The sequence below is a fragment of the Leptinotarsa decemlineata genome, unplaced genomic scaffold (genome assembly GCF_025532065.1).
Source record: "Leptinotarsa decemlineata unplaced genomic scaffold, Ldec_3_MD MMD2_tig00003700_RagTag_RagTag, whole genome shotgun sequence".
Taxonomy (NCBI): domain Eukaryota; kingdom Metazoa; phylum Arthropoda; class Insecta; order Coleoptera; family Chrysomelidae; genus Leptinotarsa; species Leptinotarsa decemlineata.
This window is the reverse complement of record NW_027412592.1, coordinates 120,657-136,634: the sequence shown is the minus strand read 5'-3', so window position 1 is coordinate 136,634 and position 15,978 is coordinate 120,657. Positions and strand designations below refer to the sequence as shown.

The following is a 15,978-nucleotide window of genomic DNA, read 5'->3' as shown; positions in this document are numbered from 1 at the left end:
TACAGATGATTCTGGTAATAGTCATTATTGTTGGATTAAGGATTTATCGAGACTAGTATCATCACAAATATCTGCCCGTGGTCATAAAAAGTATTTTTGTGATGGTTGTTTATTGTACTTTGATAATGAACGAACTTTATTGCGACATCAGTTGAATGATTGTAATCACATATCGACAACGACACCATCCACAAATTTCAGGGTTGATAAATTTGGTAAAAGGGTACCTGAGAATATTTTGAAATTTGAAAATATCGAGAAACAGTTGAGGGTTCCATTCGTTGTATATGCTGATTTCGAATCTATTCTGAAACCAGTGCATACTAATGAGCCAAATCCTGCTAACTCTTATACAAATCGAACATATCTTCATGAACCATATGCTTTTTCTTACCTCATAAAGTGCTCTTTTGATGATTCTATATCTAAATTTGTACTATATAGAGGTGCTGATGCAGCTAAAGTGTTTGTGTCAAACTTGGAGGCTGATGTCACCAATATTTATCACAAATATTTGAAGAAAGTCATTCCAATGAGTCCATTGACTGATGAGGAAGAGCATGATTTCAATATTGCCGCCACATGTGGTATATGTGGAGAACCATTTGGTGATGGTGATATTAAGGTGCGTGACCACTGCCATCTAACGGGGAAAAAAAGAAATGGAGCTGCACATAGTATTTGTAACCTCAATTTCAAATTGCCCAACTTTATACCCATAATTTTTCATAATCTCAGTGGGTATGACTGTCATTTGTTCATAAAAGAGTTATGCACAAACAAAACAAAAGTTGATGTCATTGCTCAAACTAAAGAAAAGTATGTTTCCTTCACGAAACATATAATTATGGAGAGAATAGTAGATCACAATGGAGTGATGAAAAATAAGTTTTTGAAATTAAGGTTCATCGATAGTTTTAAATTTATGGCTGCTTCCCTTCAAGAGTTAGGTGACAATTTAGATGAAAAACATTTTGTGGAAACAAGAAAATATTTTCCGGAACAGGATAAATTCAAACTTATGAGGCAGAAAGGTGTTTTTCCGTACACTTTTATCGATTCTTTAGATAAATTAAATTATTCTAGTATACCATCAAAGGTGGACTTTTATGATAAATTAAATGAAAAACATGTTTCTGATGAGGATTATGATAGAGTAAAGCAGGTATGGAACACATTCAACTGTCAAGATTTGGGTGAATATTCTGACATATACCTAAAATCTGATGTTCTACTGTTGTGCGATATTTTTGAAAATTTTAGAAATATGAGTTTAGATACATATAAATTGGATCCTGCTCACTATTTCACTTCTCCAGGTCTTTCTTGGGATGCTATGTTGAAGTATACGGGTGTCAACTTGGAATTATTAACTGATATCGATATGGTGCATTTTCTCCAAAACGGTATACGTGGTGGTGTAAGCCAGTGTTCGGAGAGAAAGCATATTGCAAACAATCAGTTTCTTCCAAATTATAATCCCGAAGAACCTTCATCTTTCATAATGTATTTGGATGCAACAAATCTGTATGGTCATAGCATGTCTCAATCATTACCTTTTGGTGGGTTACTTGGTTGACCGCCAGTGAAATATGTCAGTTGGATATCAATAGTATTCCAGATGATAGCCCCCAAGGATACATACTTGAAGTAGATGTGCATTACCCTGTCGAGTTACACGATCTACATTCGGATTTACCATTTTTGGTTGAAAGTATTATACCACCTGGTTCAAAGTCCAAAATACCCAAACTTATTCCTAATTTGAATGATAAAAAGAAATATATCGTTCATTATAGGAATTTGAAACAAGCGGTCCGTAATGGTTTGATGGTGATGAAAACTCATAGAATTCTCAGATTCAATCAGTCACCGTGGCTGAAAAAATATATCGATTTAAATACAAATTTGAGAAATAAGGCTACCAATAAGTTTGAGAAGGGTTACTTCAAATTGAATATAAATTCCATATTTGGCAAAACGATGGAAAATGTAAACAATAGAAGAGACATTCGAATTGTCACACATTGGGAATCCATAAGAAGAGGTATGGGTGCCAATGCTTTGATAGCTCGTCCCAATTTCAAAACATTATCCATATTTTCGGAAGACTTTGTCGTCATACATATGGATAAAGTTAAGGTTTGTTATAATAAACCATTGTATTTGGGGTTCAGTATATTGGATATGTCGAAAACAGTCATTTATGATTTTTTCTATGATGTCATCAAAAAACATTACGGACCACAAGCTTCTCTTCTCTATACCGATACGGATTCTTTGATACTGAAAATAATGACGGATAATTTTTATAATTTTATGATTGCAAATTTTGACAAATTTGACACTTCTAACTATAGGTTGGGTAATAAATTCAATGTGCCAGTTAGCAAATCGGTGATTGGAAATATGAAGGATGAACTTCCGAGTGATCCCATCATCAGTTTCCATGGCACCGGTGCGAAAGCATATCATGTACAAAGTGTGTCTGATGAAATAAAGAAAGCAAAAGGTATTAAAAAATCCGTTATAAAAAATCAAATTTCAATTGAAGATTACATTAGGATTGTTGAAACAGGCGGTATAATATTTAGAAAGATGAATGTATTCAGGAGTGATTTACATGATATTTACACGTTGATGTGCAATAAAGTCGCGCTATCACATAATGATGATAAGCGATTCATCATTCCTAATACCACCAAGACATTACCTTGGGGCCACAACGATATTGAATTCTATCAGACAAGTTCCGAACAAAATTTAAGAATTCTTTTGAATGTACTGAAAGATGAAAACAGTATAAGTGACAAGAAATTAAATTTACTCATTGCCTTATTGGAAGAGCAATCGAGTAATTGAATTTTTTCACTCATTATCTGGTTTGTTCAACAAATTGTAAAATTCATACTTGTCGAATATTTCAAACGGATTATCCTACCCCACTTCCACCCCCACTCCCATTCCCACCCGAAGTGGTAGGGAGCATACGGCTATAAAACATGAGGAGGAGGCCACAGTTCATCATTCGATTGCAGTCTTCCTTCGAAAGAACCAGCCAACCTGAGATACCTGCCAGCCAACTTAGTTGAAGTTGAAAATTCCAAGCAGCTTGATGTAAGTACACACTTCCATACTATTTATATTATATTGTCTAATATTTTCATTTTCTCTTTCTAGAATCATGTCTTTTCTAAGGAATGCTCTGATGACCCCGATTACCACTCTCAGTGAGAGACAGTTGGAGGATGTAGAGCGGAGGAGGGTGGTTGTCCTACAGGACATCATGGTACAACCACCAGCTGCACCACCAGCTGCAGCTCCCATTCCACCACCGGGGATGACTTCCACCCAGGAAGTGGCGGCTCCCATTCCACCACCGGGGATGACTTCCACCCAGGAAGTGGCGGCTCCTGACTTGAAGTTCTTTTTCGAGGACTTCAAACCAACCCCCGAGGAGGAGATTGACCCCCCACCAACTTTGTCGACATTCAGACCAACTTCTTCGTCAGCACCCCAAATCGAAGATTTACTGAATGTGTACAACCCGGACCTGGACGAGTCTCTGGCGGATTTATCGCATCTTCAAAGTCTCTTATCGCCCATCGAACTATTATCGCCCATCGATTCAGGGGATGAGTTCGAGAAACCGGTGAAGAGGGCCAAGAAGATGAAGAAGTCCGCACCTGTGAAGAAGTCCGCACCTGTGGAGAAGTCCGCACCTGTGAAGGCATCCAAAGCCAAAGGTGGGAGGGGTGGTAAGTTGAGTGCTTTTCGCAAAAAATGTGAAAAGAACTCACCTTACGTTGGTTGGCCTACAGCACCCCTTCCAGTGATGGAGATGCAGAACTTGGTGGAAGTCGTCGCCCAGGTCCATCGGGATGCGTCACCCCCTCCAGTCACCCCCCAGGTCCATCGGGATGCGTCGCCCCCTCCAGTCACCCCTCAGGTACGTGTTGAGCATTCCGAACAAGAGGTTGGCCCGGAAAATGTCCTTTCACAGACTGTGGTAGAGGGTAATAAACTCAAAGAGTCTATTACCTATGCACAGTCTGTGAAAAAGAGATATTTGAAGGAGAAGAAGGTTGTGGATGGTTCTGATTCCAGAAAAAGGGCCTTGATGTCGGAAATTTCCACCATCGAGGCCCAGAAACTGGAATTAGAGAAGCGACTCTCTTTGCTTAGGGCGAAACTTCAAGAAGAAGATTCGCAACAAGGAAAGAGTTTGGCTTACATCCAAAAATATGGACCTCTTGTTCAGGAATGGGATGCCATGTGCCAGGGGTTCCTCAATACCTAACCCCTTTTGTAAATATATTTTTGTTTAGTTTAAGTTAGATGTATATTTAGAATAAAAAAATTGTAATTTTAGGAATATAATAAAAACTTGCATGTTAATTTTAAGGTTATTTAATAAAGTCTATGTTATGTATGAAAAAATAAAATAAGGAATATTGGAGTGCATATCTATTTTGGTTGTTGCACACAAAATACTGCGTGGTTGGGGCAGTATTTATTCCTTCATTCTAGTCATTTTTTAGTCGCATGTAGTATATAGAATAAAATTAGTTAAATAGAATAATTGTATAGAATTTCCATCATTTGACAGTGTGTGAATTGTAAAATAGTTATTTTTTCTAGAGAATAAATAAAAGTGATTCTAGTAATGCTCTGAGTATAATTCTAAAACCTTTTGACACTTCTCTCATCATTAGAACTAATTAGAAAATGGAAACAGTTAATAATTATCTTTGAATATCTTTGGAACATTATTTTAATAATGTTGATAAAAATTCGTTTCATAAAGAAATTTCAAGCAATGTATATTCGGATAAGTAACGAAGGGAAAGGTTGTATAGGCGATGGCGAAGCGATCGCTTCGCGGCCTGGGGCGCTCAACATCCACCACTTGCATCCGGGGCGCGTTTTTTGCGACCCCCACCTCCCCCCCACTCCGTCTCCCACTATACCCCCTCCTGTGCAAAAGTATAAATGTAGGAGTTCCTCAATGTAATCTTCAGTTGAGTAGCTATCGTCAGCATGTCAACATACCAGGAAGCCGATTCCACGACCGGACCCCAGGCGGAAGAACCTACAGCGCCACTCCCGGATCTTCAGTTGGAGGATTCCGATATGGAGAATCCAGATATGGAGGCCGATTCAACCACCACGCCTCATCACCCTTCCACATCTTCGGTCCAGGTACTGCATGTGACCAGTACCGAAGACCACTCCGAAGACTCGAACAGCTCGGATGATGATGACGATCTCTGGGACGACGACGCATTTGCGGAGGAAATGGCGTTTTCTGAGGGTTCGGTGATGTGGCAGTACTTCCCCCGACCCGATGAAAGCGACGACGACGACGACTTGTAATCCTTTCCTTTTTTTTCCCTATTTTTTTCCCTATTTCACCCATCCTTTATCCTTCCTCGGAGTACACATTTTGTTTGGTTGGTGTACACGAGACACTGCGTGGTTGGGGCAGTGTCTACCTCCCTCTCTCCTTTCCACCTTTGAAATAAATATTCTGAATTACAATACCAATTACTCTTATTGACTACTCTGAATAAACACCCCTCGAATTTGAAATATTGTCTTATGAAAATTATATTTCCAAATCTTGACATGAATTCTGCAATTGTTCAGAAAGAGAGAGCTAGTATGTTATCAAACAGATTCAAATCCACTCGGACGCTTAAACAATCATTTTTCAATGTGATTTATTTTACAAAGATAAGATATTCAGAGAACTTACATATTCTATAACACATTTGTGCATACCTCATATGTATATGGATGTACATTTTAGAGGTATATCCATATATTACAAACTACTCTTCGTATGATTATGTGACACTCAAAATATTCTATTTCTTTGACTGAGTGATCAATCTTATTATTAGATATCTACACTTTGTTTGTAGCTCTGAAAAGAGCTGTATTTTTGTTGACCCGAAAGTCCACGGTAACTGCTCCGCAGATGGGGTGTTGTTGCAATCTCATTATGAGATATCTACTCTTTGTTTAAATAATGTAGCCCTGAAAAGGGCTGTTTTTTTTTGTTGACCCGAAGGTCCACGGTTACATCTCCAGAGGTGGGGTGTTGTTACATATGATACAGACGGCTATTCTCCTAAAGTTGGTCAAAGGCCTATCACATGCTTTACACCATGTTTGCCCCATCTCCATGAAGCGGGCGGTGTAATGAATGTCGACGTGCTCATAATACCCTTCATTGTTATTGCGCACAGAATAAAAGCGGAAGCAACACCAACACAACTTCTCTATTTCACCGTCAATCGTTTTGATCCTGACATGGCTATCCGTTACACAATACAAATCTAACGGATCATCCAATGTCTCAGTGAATTCAACCACTCAACATTGCCAATAACTACTCCGCTGTCGTCAGTCTCGTGAGTCGAATCTGTTGCGATACCTTCATCTTCTTCTTCAACAAGACCTTCTTCATCATCATCAATATCTAAATCCCCAACACCTTGCTCAATTGCCTCATCGTCTTCGATATTTAAGCCACCTTCTGCACCTTGCTCATTCACCTCATACTGCATATCTCCACCATCATTTTCTTCGTCAACACCCACTATCTGTCCAACGTCTTCAAACTCTTCCACCAGCTCATGGTTATTAATATCTCTCTGAGATAATAATGCTAACACAGCAGCTCTCTGGGCAGACATATTAATGTATTCTTGTGGTGATACTTGAATACTGACTGAAGTTTACAATCACTCACCGATTTTTATATGATTTTTGACAGTGGTGGTGGTAGCTCCCTCCACTCTACCCCACTCTTCACGGTACCTGTTTATGAGAGGAAACATGGGAGCGTGAGAGTGTAGTTAAATTCATCGATTGAATATTTGTACATCTATCAGTGAATATGTCTTTCCCTAAAGAGTGGGATACAAAACCGACAATACGCGGCTTTCCAATCAAAATTGGCAAACATATAGTGTGTTACAACTGCCATGGGTATTGGCCTGAAACATATATCAACCCATGTACCGGCCTGTGTCGTAGATGTGTTGTGGCAAGGAATCCAGACCCACTTCGGAAGAGGATAAATGGTTCAACTCTAGAAGTAAGTGACTACCGCCAGCAGTGCAGAGAATGTTCGAAAGAGATTATGTGTAATAATATGGGCATTTCAAGGAATATATGCATAAATTGTGTAGCGACTTGCGATACATTAGTCCAGCGATGTCTACAATGTGGTGAATATAGTGTGGATTGTTGGAACAATTTATGCAGTGCTTGTAGAAATGATTGGCAATTGTGTGAGAATGTCGGCCAATTTCACCCCAACAGAGATGTCCACTTTCGAGAGTGCTGGTGTCTAACCCATGAAGAGCGGATAGAGAGACGGAGGATTCATGGAAATCTTATGCTAACATACACATCTTGAAGTGATTTCAATATGTTGAATTTATGAAAAATAAAACCAATAGTTTACATATTACTTGCATCATTTCTGAGGTTATTATTCTATTTAGTTTTTAATAAATAAAACAATTTTAATACACTATTTTTTTATTTTTTATCTAATATTGAGTACAATCATGATAATGTCATTACACTAAAGAATTTTCATCGATCCATGAGTTGTGATCTTCAGAGAACCCCAGCCACTTTACATAGAGGCGATGTCCTTTTCTTTTTAAAACTCGCTCCACCAAATACGTATTGGGATCTTTCGTTTTATTCAACTCCAGCCCATAAAAACAGCCTTTGATTGGTTGCCCATTCACATCTTCTAATGCATAAGTTATAGGTTCTGTATTATTAACTTTCACAACTTTGAATATTTCAGCTGTAAAATTTGCTGTATAACCTTTATCGAATGCATTTTTATATTTGCTGATTCGAACACTATCCCCAATTTTAAACGTACTTTTTTTACGTTTCACATGTGGACTCTTAGATTCGGCATACATTGACAATTTAGTAGACTGTTTCACATCTGCAGGTTTCATACCAATCGTACGATGAACTTTGTTGTTATACTGACGAGTAATTCTAGGAAGAATGTTCAACCACTTGTAATGACCTTGAAGTGAAAACTCCTTATAAAGCCAACTCTTCAATGTTCTGATTACTCGTTCTGCAATTGCAGCTTTTTTTGTGCTGAATGTTGAGTAATGATTGATGTTGTGTTTCTTCATTAACGATGAGAATTTCGAATTATAGAACTCAGTACCATGATCAGATTGTAAATTTTTTGGAGTATATTTAGCATCTTTCAACACGCTTGCCATAGCTGCAGTAACTGAATCACCAGTTTTATTCTTCAACGGCCTTGACCATACAAACTTTGAATAACAGTTGATAACTATAAGGATGTACCTACATCCCTCATTTTCTTTAGAATATGGTTGCATTTCCATCAAATCCATCTGCCACAAGTCAGAAAAACCCTTTATTATTGTCTTCCGACGGGGGAAATTTCGACGCGCCGGCTTGTGTATTTCTTTCACAACCTGCCATTTTGCATTACTCATATTACTGCTCTAAGACTTCTTCAAGATGATAAAATTGAGGAATCACTTTTCTACTGTTCAGGTGCAAGTGTAACGATTGACTATTAAACTTCAATGACTCGCTCAGTAAAAGTATCAACCAACTTAGCTATTACGTCAGTTCGCTTTTCCACATTACTCAATTGATCAGCTAATGCAGAAGTGATGAGTGCATTTTTGTCAATGATTATTTGCACCTCATTATGTTTTGAATCAATATGTTTTCCGATGTTACGTAGCGTTGATGCAATGAATTCTTGGAAATACTTCAGAGTTGTCTCATTGACTTTTCTAATGTGATCGTCAACATATCCTTTAGTAACAGAATCTTTACTGTCTACAGGTTCACCAACATTTTGAAACCGCTTATTCTGAATATCATAATCACCATTTGGTGTGAGAATGAATCCAACACCAGATCTTCCAACTATTGGTTTACTAACACCACCTCTTCTACGACCAAATTTATCAATTGTGGTATGCATAGTTAGATCGTTTGTGATCGACTGAGCCAGTTTCACACATCATATTCATGATATTGCGGTCAATAGACTAATCCTTCTTCACGTAATTCCTCAATTATGGCTAATATTTCATTATCATGTCCGGTATGTCCAGCCAGTCGTGAACTCCAAAGTAGTCGAAGGCGATCAATCAATTCTTCGAGTTCATTCCAATAAACATAATCTGTATGCTTATTTCTGATATATTTTTTCTGGGTGGGTATTTTGATCATGCCAGCACCTTCTCTACTAGGGTTTCCATTGGATAATAATGGTAGGATTATTTCTCTATATTTCTTCCAATTATTCGATAGAAGACCTTGTTTTCTCTCATTGTATTTATATGCAGCCTTTGTTAATTTGAGTATATCACCATATGTGGTCATATCGGAAGAGGGGATATTTCTCGATGGTACTTTCATGAATATCAAGTTATATAGTTTTGGAGTGCCCTGATAAGAGCCAATAGTTTTACCATTTTTCATAAACACAATTTTCTCATCGATAAATTCCACATCAGCTACTCCCATTTGTAAATTTCCCGTTTCAGTGTTCATGTGTACTCCAAAGACTGTATCGTAAGAGGGATTTCCTGATAGTAACTTTTTTATATGCTTTTGTACTTCATCACCATCATCGAATACATTAGGTGATTGTGAATCTAAAGTTGTCAATTGAGAGGTTTGAAGATCCTTCGAGGAAGCCCCTTCAAATTTCGGTTTCCACTCACTTTCAATTATAGTTTTGGCTGTTAATGGTGTAGCAGGCTTTGTTTTTTGCATCACTTGATTCATTCGAGATGCTCCTTCAGTATTGGCAGATATTACTTTCAAAGGTGTTATTATTGGCTCATAGATCCTCTCGAGTGCTGATTGATCACCTAGACGACTACTTTTGATATAATTGAATTTCTTCCGAACGGCATCCGTTGCTTCAATTAACATTCTTTTTAAACATATTTCATCATCATTTTTTCCCTCCATAATTCACTCCAAGAATTTGTATAATGAAGTGTTATCTCCACTATCTAGCACTCAAGTGATTCAATTCTTCAAGAACGTCAAGGATATATGAAAGCGTCGAATCCTTTTCGATAACGTCCATTTACCACTTCTCGATCCTTATCAATTACTAAAAATCCATATTTATCTTCCCAACATCTCGCACACATATCTTGAAATTGCTTATATGTTACATCTGGTGATACATGGTCGGAAAAAATATGATTGAGATTCATATCATCTTGTTTGAACATTACGATAAAATTTGCATTATCTCGTATCAATTGTTTCGGAACTCGTGAATATGTTTGGGCTAAATAGAAACAATCCACATTTTTATGACGACCCATACTGAAATATGATCGTATAACATCCTGTTTCTCGCACATAACATCATCAAAAATGAATATCGAATCAGGTTTGGCGTCTGAAGGCTCTACTATTTCACCTGCATTATTGGCAAAAGTGTAAAAACCCAACCCTTCGATTGGAGATAATACTTCACGTAAATACTCGTATTTAGGTTGATAAAGAGACTTTGAATAAAGATAAACATTTGCGAATCGTAATCCTAGAGGATGCGTTAGCAAAGAAATCATAACATTTGTCTTGCCACAGTTAGAAGGTCCAATAATCAGGCCGCGAATAGAAAGTGGAAGTAAAGATCCGTGACGTTGTTTGACACCGCTTCCCGATCCACCACCCACTTTTTCATCGAAATTATCGATGGAAAATTGCTGCTTCTGCTTCAATATGCGCATTGTATGGCAGTTGGAGACTATATAAGCAGGGTTCCACATCGATTCCTTTATTTAAATAGGGGTTATGAGTCGATGCAGATCTACTGAATTGCATTCAAATAAAACTGGTAGAGGATTGATCAATTCCCTCATCAATAATCTACCATTTGAATTACACTTACCTGGCTATCAGTATTGCGGTCCGGGCACCAAATTGCAGAAAAGATTGTTGAGAGGTGATTCGGGTGTCAATCAGCTGGATTTTGCATGCAAAAAACACGATATTGCATATTCACAGAACCCCGATAATCTTGCAGCTAGACACATAGCGGATAAGGAGCTTGCAGAAAGTGCTTGGAATCGTGTCAAAGCAAAAGACGCTACTATTGGAGAAAAAGGAGCTGCTTGGCTAGTTACGAATATAATGAAAGGGAAACGCCGATTTGGTATGGGTTGTGACTCATCTCCCAAGCAGTCACACATTCCGAAGAAAAAGCGTTCTATTAAGAAAAAAAAAGTTAAAAAAATATTGAAAGCTTCTAAGGTGATAGCTTTTGGTTCTGGGATCGTTCAGAAAGTGCGTGATGTTCTACACAAAGCGGGTGGAAGTGAATTTGTTGTCAAAAATTCTAAAAGAGCAGCTGAAATTGCACTCAAAGCAGCACGCAAATATATGAGGGCTGCAGGTGGGAAAAAGAAAATTCGCACACCGCGAATCATACCGATTCCTAAAATTGGTGGAATACTACCACTCATTCCAATTTTTGCTGGTTTATCAGCACTAGGTAGTTTAGCCGGTGCTACTGCTGGTATAACGAAAGCAGTTCAAGCAGCAAAAGCGAGTAGGGAGCAGTTGAGTGAGACGAATCGCCATAATAAACACATGGAGGCAATTGCTATAGGTAAACAAGGAAGTGGTATCTACTTGAAGCCTTACCGCAAAGGATTAGGAATCTATTTGAAACCTCAAAATTCAAAAAACTCATAAATTTGCTACCTAAAAGAGCTCTCTCCAATATCGACCTCAACTATTACGCTAAGAAAATGACGATTCCATATTTTCGGGGGGTATACATGCGTGACGATTTACCAAAATCAGAACCACTCCGATATGAATCTGCCATAGTAAATTTGGATAGTCGACATGGTCAAGGGACACATTGGGTAGCATATAGAAAAAGGGAAACTTCGATAAAATATTTTGATAGTTTTGGCGATTTACCCCCTCCCAAAGAACTGATTCACTATTTTTATATGGGTTCGAATCCTATCAATACTATCACATATAACTATAAGCGTGAACAACGATTCAACACAGTATGGTGTGGCCATTTGTGTTTGAAGTTTCTTCAGAACAAGACATGGAGTTAACACCAGTACAGGATAGGGAGAGTATCAAGAGGATGAGTCATTCATTGATCGCATATTCCAGAGTACGCACTTTACAAAAAATGAGTAAAGAACAACTCGCTGATATGCCGAAAGAGGTGTTGATTGGGTGTGCATCACATGAAATTGCATCTGTATGGGATAAGTTACCACAAAACCTACAAAATGATATTGATGTATTGAAGTATCAGTACTGTCAAGAGCATTACAATGATTCCAGCGGTAGCAGTAGTAATTCCGATATGAATGATGGTCCACCTACAAGAAAAATTTTTTGTTGTTATTGTAAAGTGAATGATGTGAATGTAGTCACACATAATGATATGGATAGACCACCGAAAAAGCGACGATTGGACCACAATTTCTGCTGTCAGCAATAAAAAGACATGAATCATCGAAAATTCGTCAGTCATGTCACGCACGTTTTCATTGTCGGGATACTCTAGCGAGTTGAGTGCCAACTTCTACCCACCCATCGAATTGGATACCAATAGTAATTATGGTCTGGGATTACATGTTTTCTACTCCTACAATTCCATATTCCATGTAGATGCTAAGAATAATGTTATCGGCTATTCGAAGACAATTATCTCACCCCCCACTATTATAAAAATTCCACCTGGGGCATATGAAATTGATGAAATTAATAAGGTGATTCAAAGATTCATGAAATCCAAAGAAGTGCAACTAAAAAATGGAATTGAAGAAAATATCGACGAAGTATTTCTCCTACGTGCAAACAACAACACTCTGAAATGTGAAATGCGATCGAAATATTACATTCATCTCAAACATGAAAACAGCATTGCTGAACTTCTAGGGTTCGATGACAATGTTTTCAATTGTGGTGAAATACATGAATCAACATTGCCCGTGAATATCAATAAGGTGAGGATTATTCGTGTGGATTGTAATGTAACAGCTGGAGCATATTCGAATGGCGATGAAATCCATAGCATCTTTGAATTTGATATTGATGTAGAGCCCGGTTACAAACTCACCAAGGAGCCACAAAATATTATTTATATGCCAATCCGACCTGGTGGTCGTCAGTACCTCGACAATATCACTCTTCGCATATTGGATGATAATGGTAATCTGATCAATTTCAATGGTGAAAAAATAATAGTCAAATTGGAATTGATGAAGCTATAATAATCATCATTTCTCATATATTTATTCACAACATCGACGACAGTCATTAGTAACAATCATCGTTTCTCATACGTTGATTCAGAACATCGATGACTGTCATTAGTGTATCATAAAGAAAATGAGTAAAGGAAGCATCGATAAGTTTGGTCGCAGAAGTAAGGCAGTTTCAAATACTGTTTTGCGTGGGCAGCCTGGAGTTGGTTTCAAATTAACAACCGATGGAAACTTTGATATGGAAAATAAACGTTTGAAAAATATAGCAGAGCCTGAAGAGAGTACGACATATCGAGGATATGTCGGTTTTTACATCTCAAAGATGAGAGGAGAATTAGATACTGATATTGACAAAATTAATTTGAAATTAGATGGAGTAGAAAAATATTCCGTATCAGTTAGGGAAGATCTCATTACGCTTGGACTGAAATTAGTAGAATTTGTAAAAAAGTATGAGCATATGGATAAGGATATCAAATCGCTGCAATCTGATTTGAAAAAACAACCCTCGATAAGCATTAAAACGATCGAGCAAAAACGATGGTGAGCGATGATCATCTGTGAAAAAAGTCAATATAAAGCTGAAGTTGATCAAATTGTTACTCAGTATTTGTTACTTTCTAACGCTGAGCAGGTGATATTCATTGATGGAACTATAAATTCTGCGATTATCGTTTCTAAAAATGGGGTTGTGCTTCAATAGTCAGCGATTGCCGCAGCGGCAGCAGTTGAGTCAGCATAATGTATTTGGTGGAGGCTATGATCATGTGCATTTAAAGAAGCGAAAATCCAGCAGTCGATTCATTCTACGTATATCTGCCAAACGGTCAAGATATAGAATAAGTGCTAGTAGCCTGAACTTTCTCAAATCTATTGGCTTGAAGGTGCGATATAAAAAATAGTAATAACATGGCGACAATCACCACAAGTGATAAATTGGAAGTGTTCGAGGAGCCCATGTTCGACCATTCCCTCATCAGCCTTCATGAGCATACATATAAGCCGTATGGTTCACCATATTACAAAAATTCAGATGAAATACGAATTCCAATCAATTATCAAGATCTCATACTCGATATTGCAGATAGTTACATTTATATCGAGGGAAAGTTCACACCATCTGATGCCACAAAGCGGTGCTACCTATCCAATAATGCTCTCGCCTTTCTCTTCGACGAAATTCGCTATGAAATGGGTGGTGAGCAAGTGGTTGTTGTTCGAAAACCCGGCATAACTACCACAATGAAAACGATGATATCATTCGGAAAAACGCATGCAAATTTGCTACTACCGATAGGATGGGGACTCGATGTGAATAAACAAGATATATTCGATTCCGTTAGCAATGTATTTAGTGGTTAATTACCCTTGAATTATCTCATGGGTTTTGCTGAAGATTACAATAAGGGGATAATGAATGTGAAGCAGGAGCTCATTTTGATTATAGCTCGCTCATTCAAAAATTCATTCATTGGGGAAGTCGATGCAGATTTGGAAATCAATAAAATAGAATGGAGAATCAGGCACATTGTGCCGGAAGATCGACAGAAACTGAAACTATTGAATCACATAAATAAAAATGGTAATAATGCTAAAGTGAAGGTGGCTTATCGTATGTGGGACCTTAATGAATTACCCACACTTCGTGATACATCCTCGGATATATGGGCGGTGAAGACAACCAGCAGCCTCGAAAGACCACGATATATCATCATCGGCTTTCAAAACACCGACCAATCCGAAAATATGTCAAAAGATGTAACGAAATTCACACATGTGAATATTAATAATATTCGACTATCTCTGAACTCTGAAGTATACCCATATGAGCGTTGGAATCTGGATTTCGACAAGAAGTTAGATTCATCAGCTTACTATGCATATGAAAACTTCCAACGTAGCTACTATTATAAAACTATGAGTGAACCGATGATGGATATTGGTAGCTTTCGCAACAACCCACTATTCATTATCGACTGCTCCCATCAACCCGAAGCTATGAAGTCATCCACTGTCGACATCAAAATAGAATTCGAAACACGCAAGGTGAAGTTTCCAGCAAACACCAAAGTATATGCACTCATCCTCCACGATGCTGTTCTATCATATAATGCTCTTAATGGCTCTGTTCAAACTGGATTGTAATAAGATTGACATGTAATATGCAATGAAATATTCGATATTGATGAATAATAAAACACTCAATAATTATGTTATATCTTTTATTCACCAAACAATTAGATACAAACAAATATGGATTGAAACATTATTTTATTCACAAACATATACAACAGATTTCAAATATTTACAACACCATCATTTATCGCTTCTTCCAGTTGCGGGTTGGGACTCTGTGGTTCCAATTGATATTTCTCTATGATATTTTGCGGTAGGTAGGTGCATATGTCTTGAAGAAAATGTTTCAAGTCTGCTTCAATTATTAACTCACAGAACTCATCCAAATTTCTACTCCCATATGAATATTTATGACACAATGCCACACCGAGTTCATACTTCTCACTAAGCTCCAAAAGTTTTCGCACCTCTTCAGCATCGTAACATACACTCAAATCATAATTTGATGAATGTAGAGCATCAAAACTCAGATCAGCCATCTCCCAAGCCATTTTTCTTATGGCGGAATCCAAATCCA

General features: G+C 37.7%; 1 protein-coding gene across 1 annotated transcript; it reads left to right on the top strand.

Annotated features, from left to right (window-relative positions):
- The first annotated feature begins 2,266 nt into the window (after nt 1-2,266).
- Nucleotides 2,267-4,557, top strand: LOC141483515 (uncharacterized). The gene is made up of 2 exons (XM_074178191.1): nt 2,267-3,117; nt 3,181-4,557. Exon 2 carries the CDS (start codon nt 3,185-3,187, stop codon nt 4,298-4,300), a length of 1,116 nt encoding a protein of 371 aa, XP_074034292.1. The 5' UTR covers nt 2,267-3,117; nt 3,181-3,184; the 3' UTR covers nt 4,301-4,557.
- Nucleotides 4,558-15,978: the final 11,421 nt, after the last annotated feature.

What these genes read in the sequence shown, in the direction of transcription:
- LOC141483515 (XM_074178191.1), top strand. Translation starts at nt 3,185, where the DNA reads ATGTCTTTTCTAAGGAATGCTCTGATGACCCCGATTACCACTCTCAGT.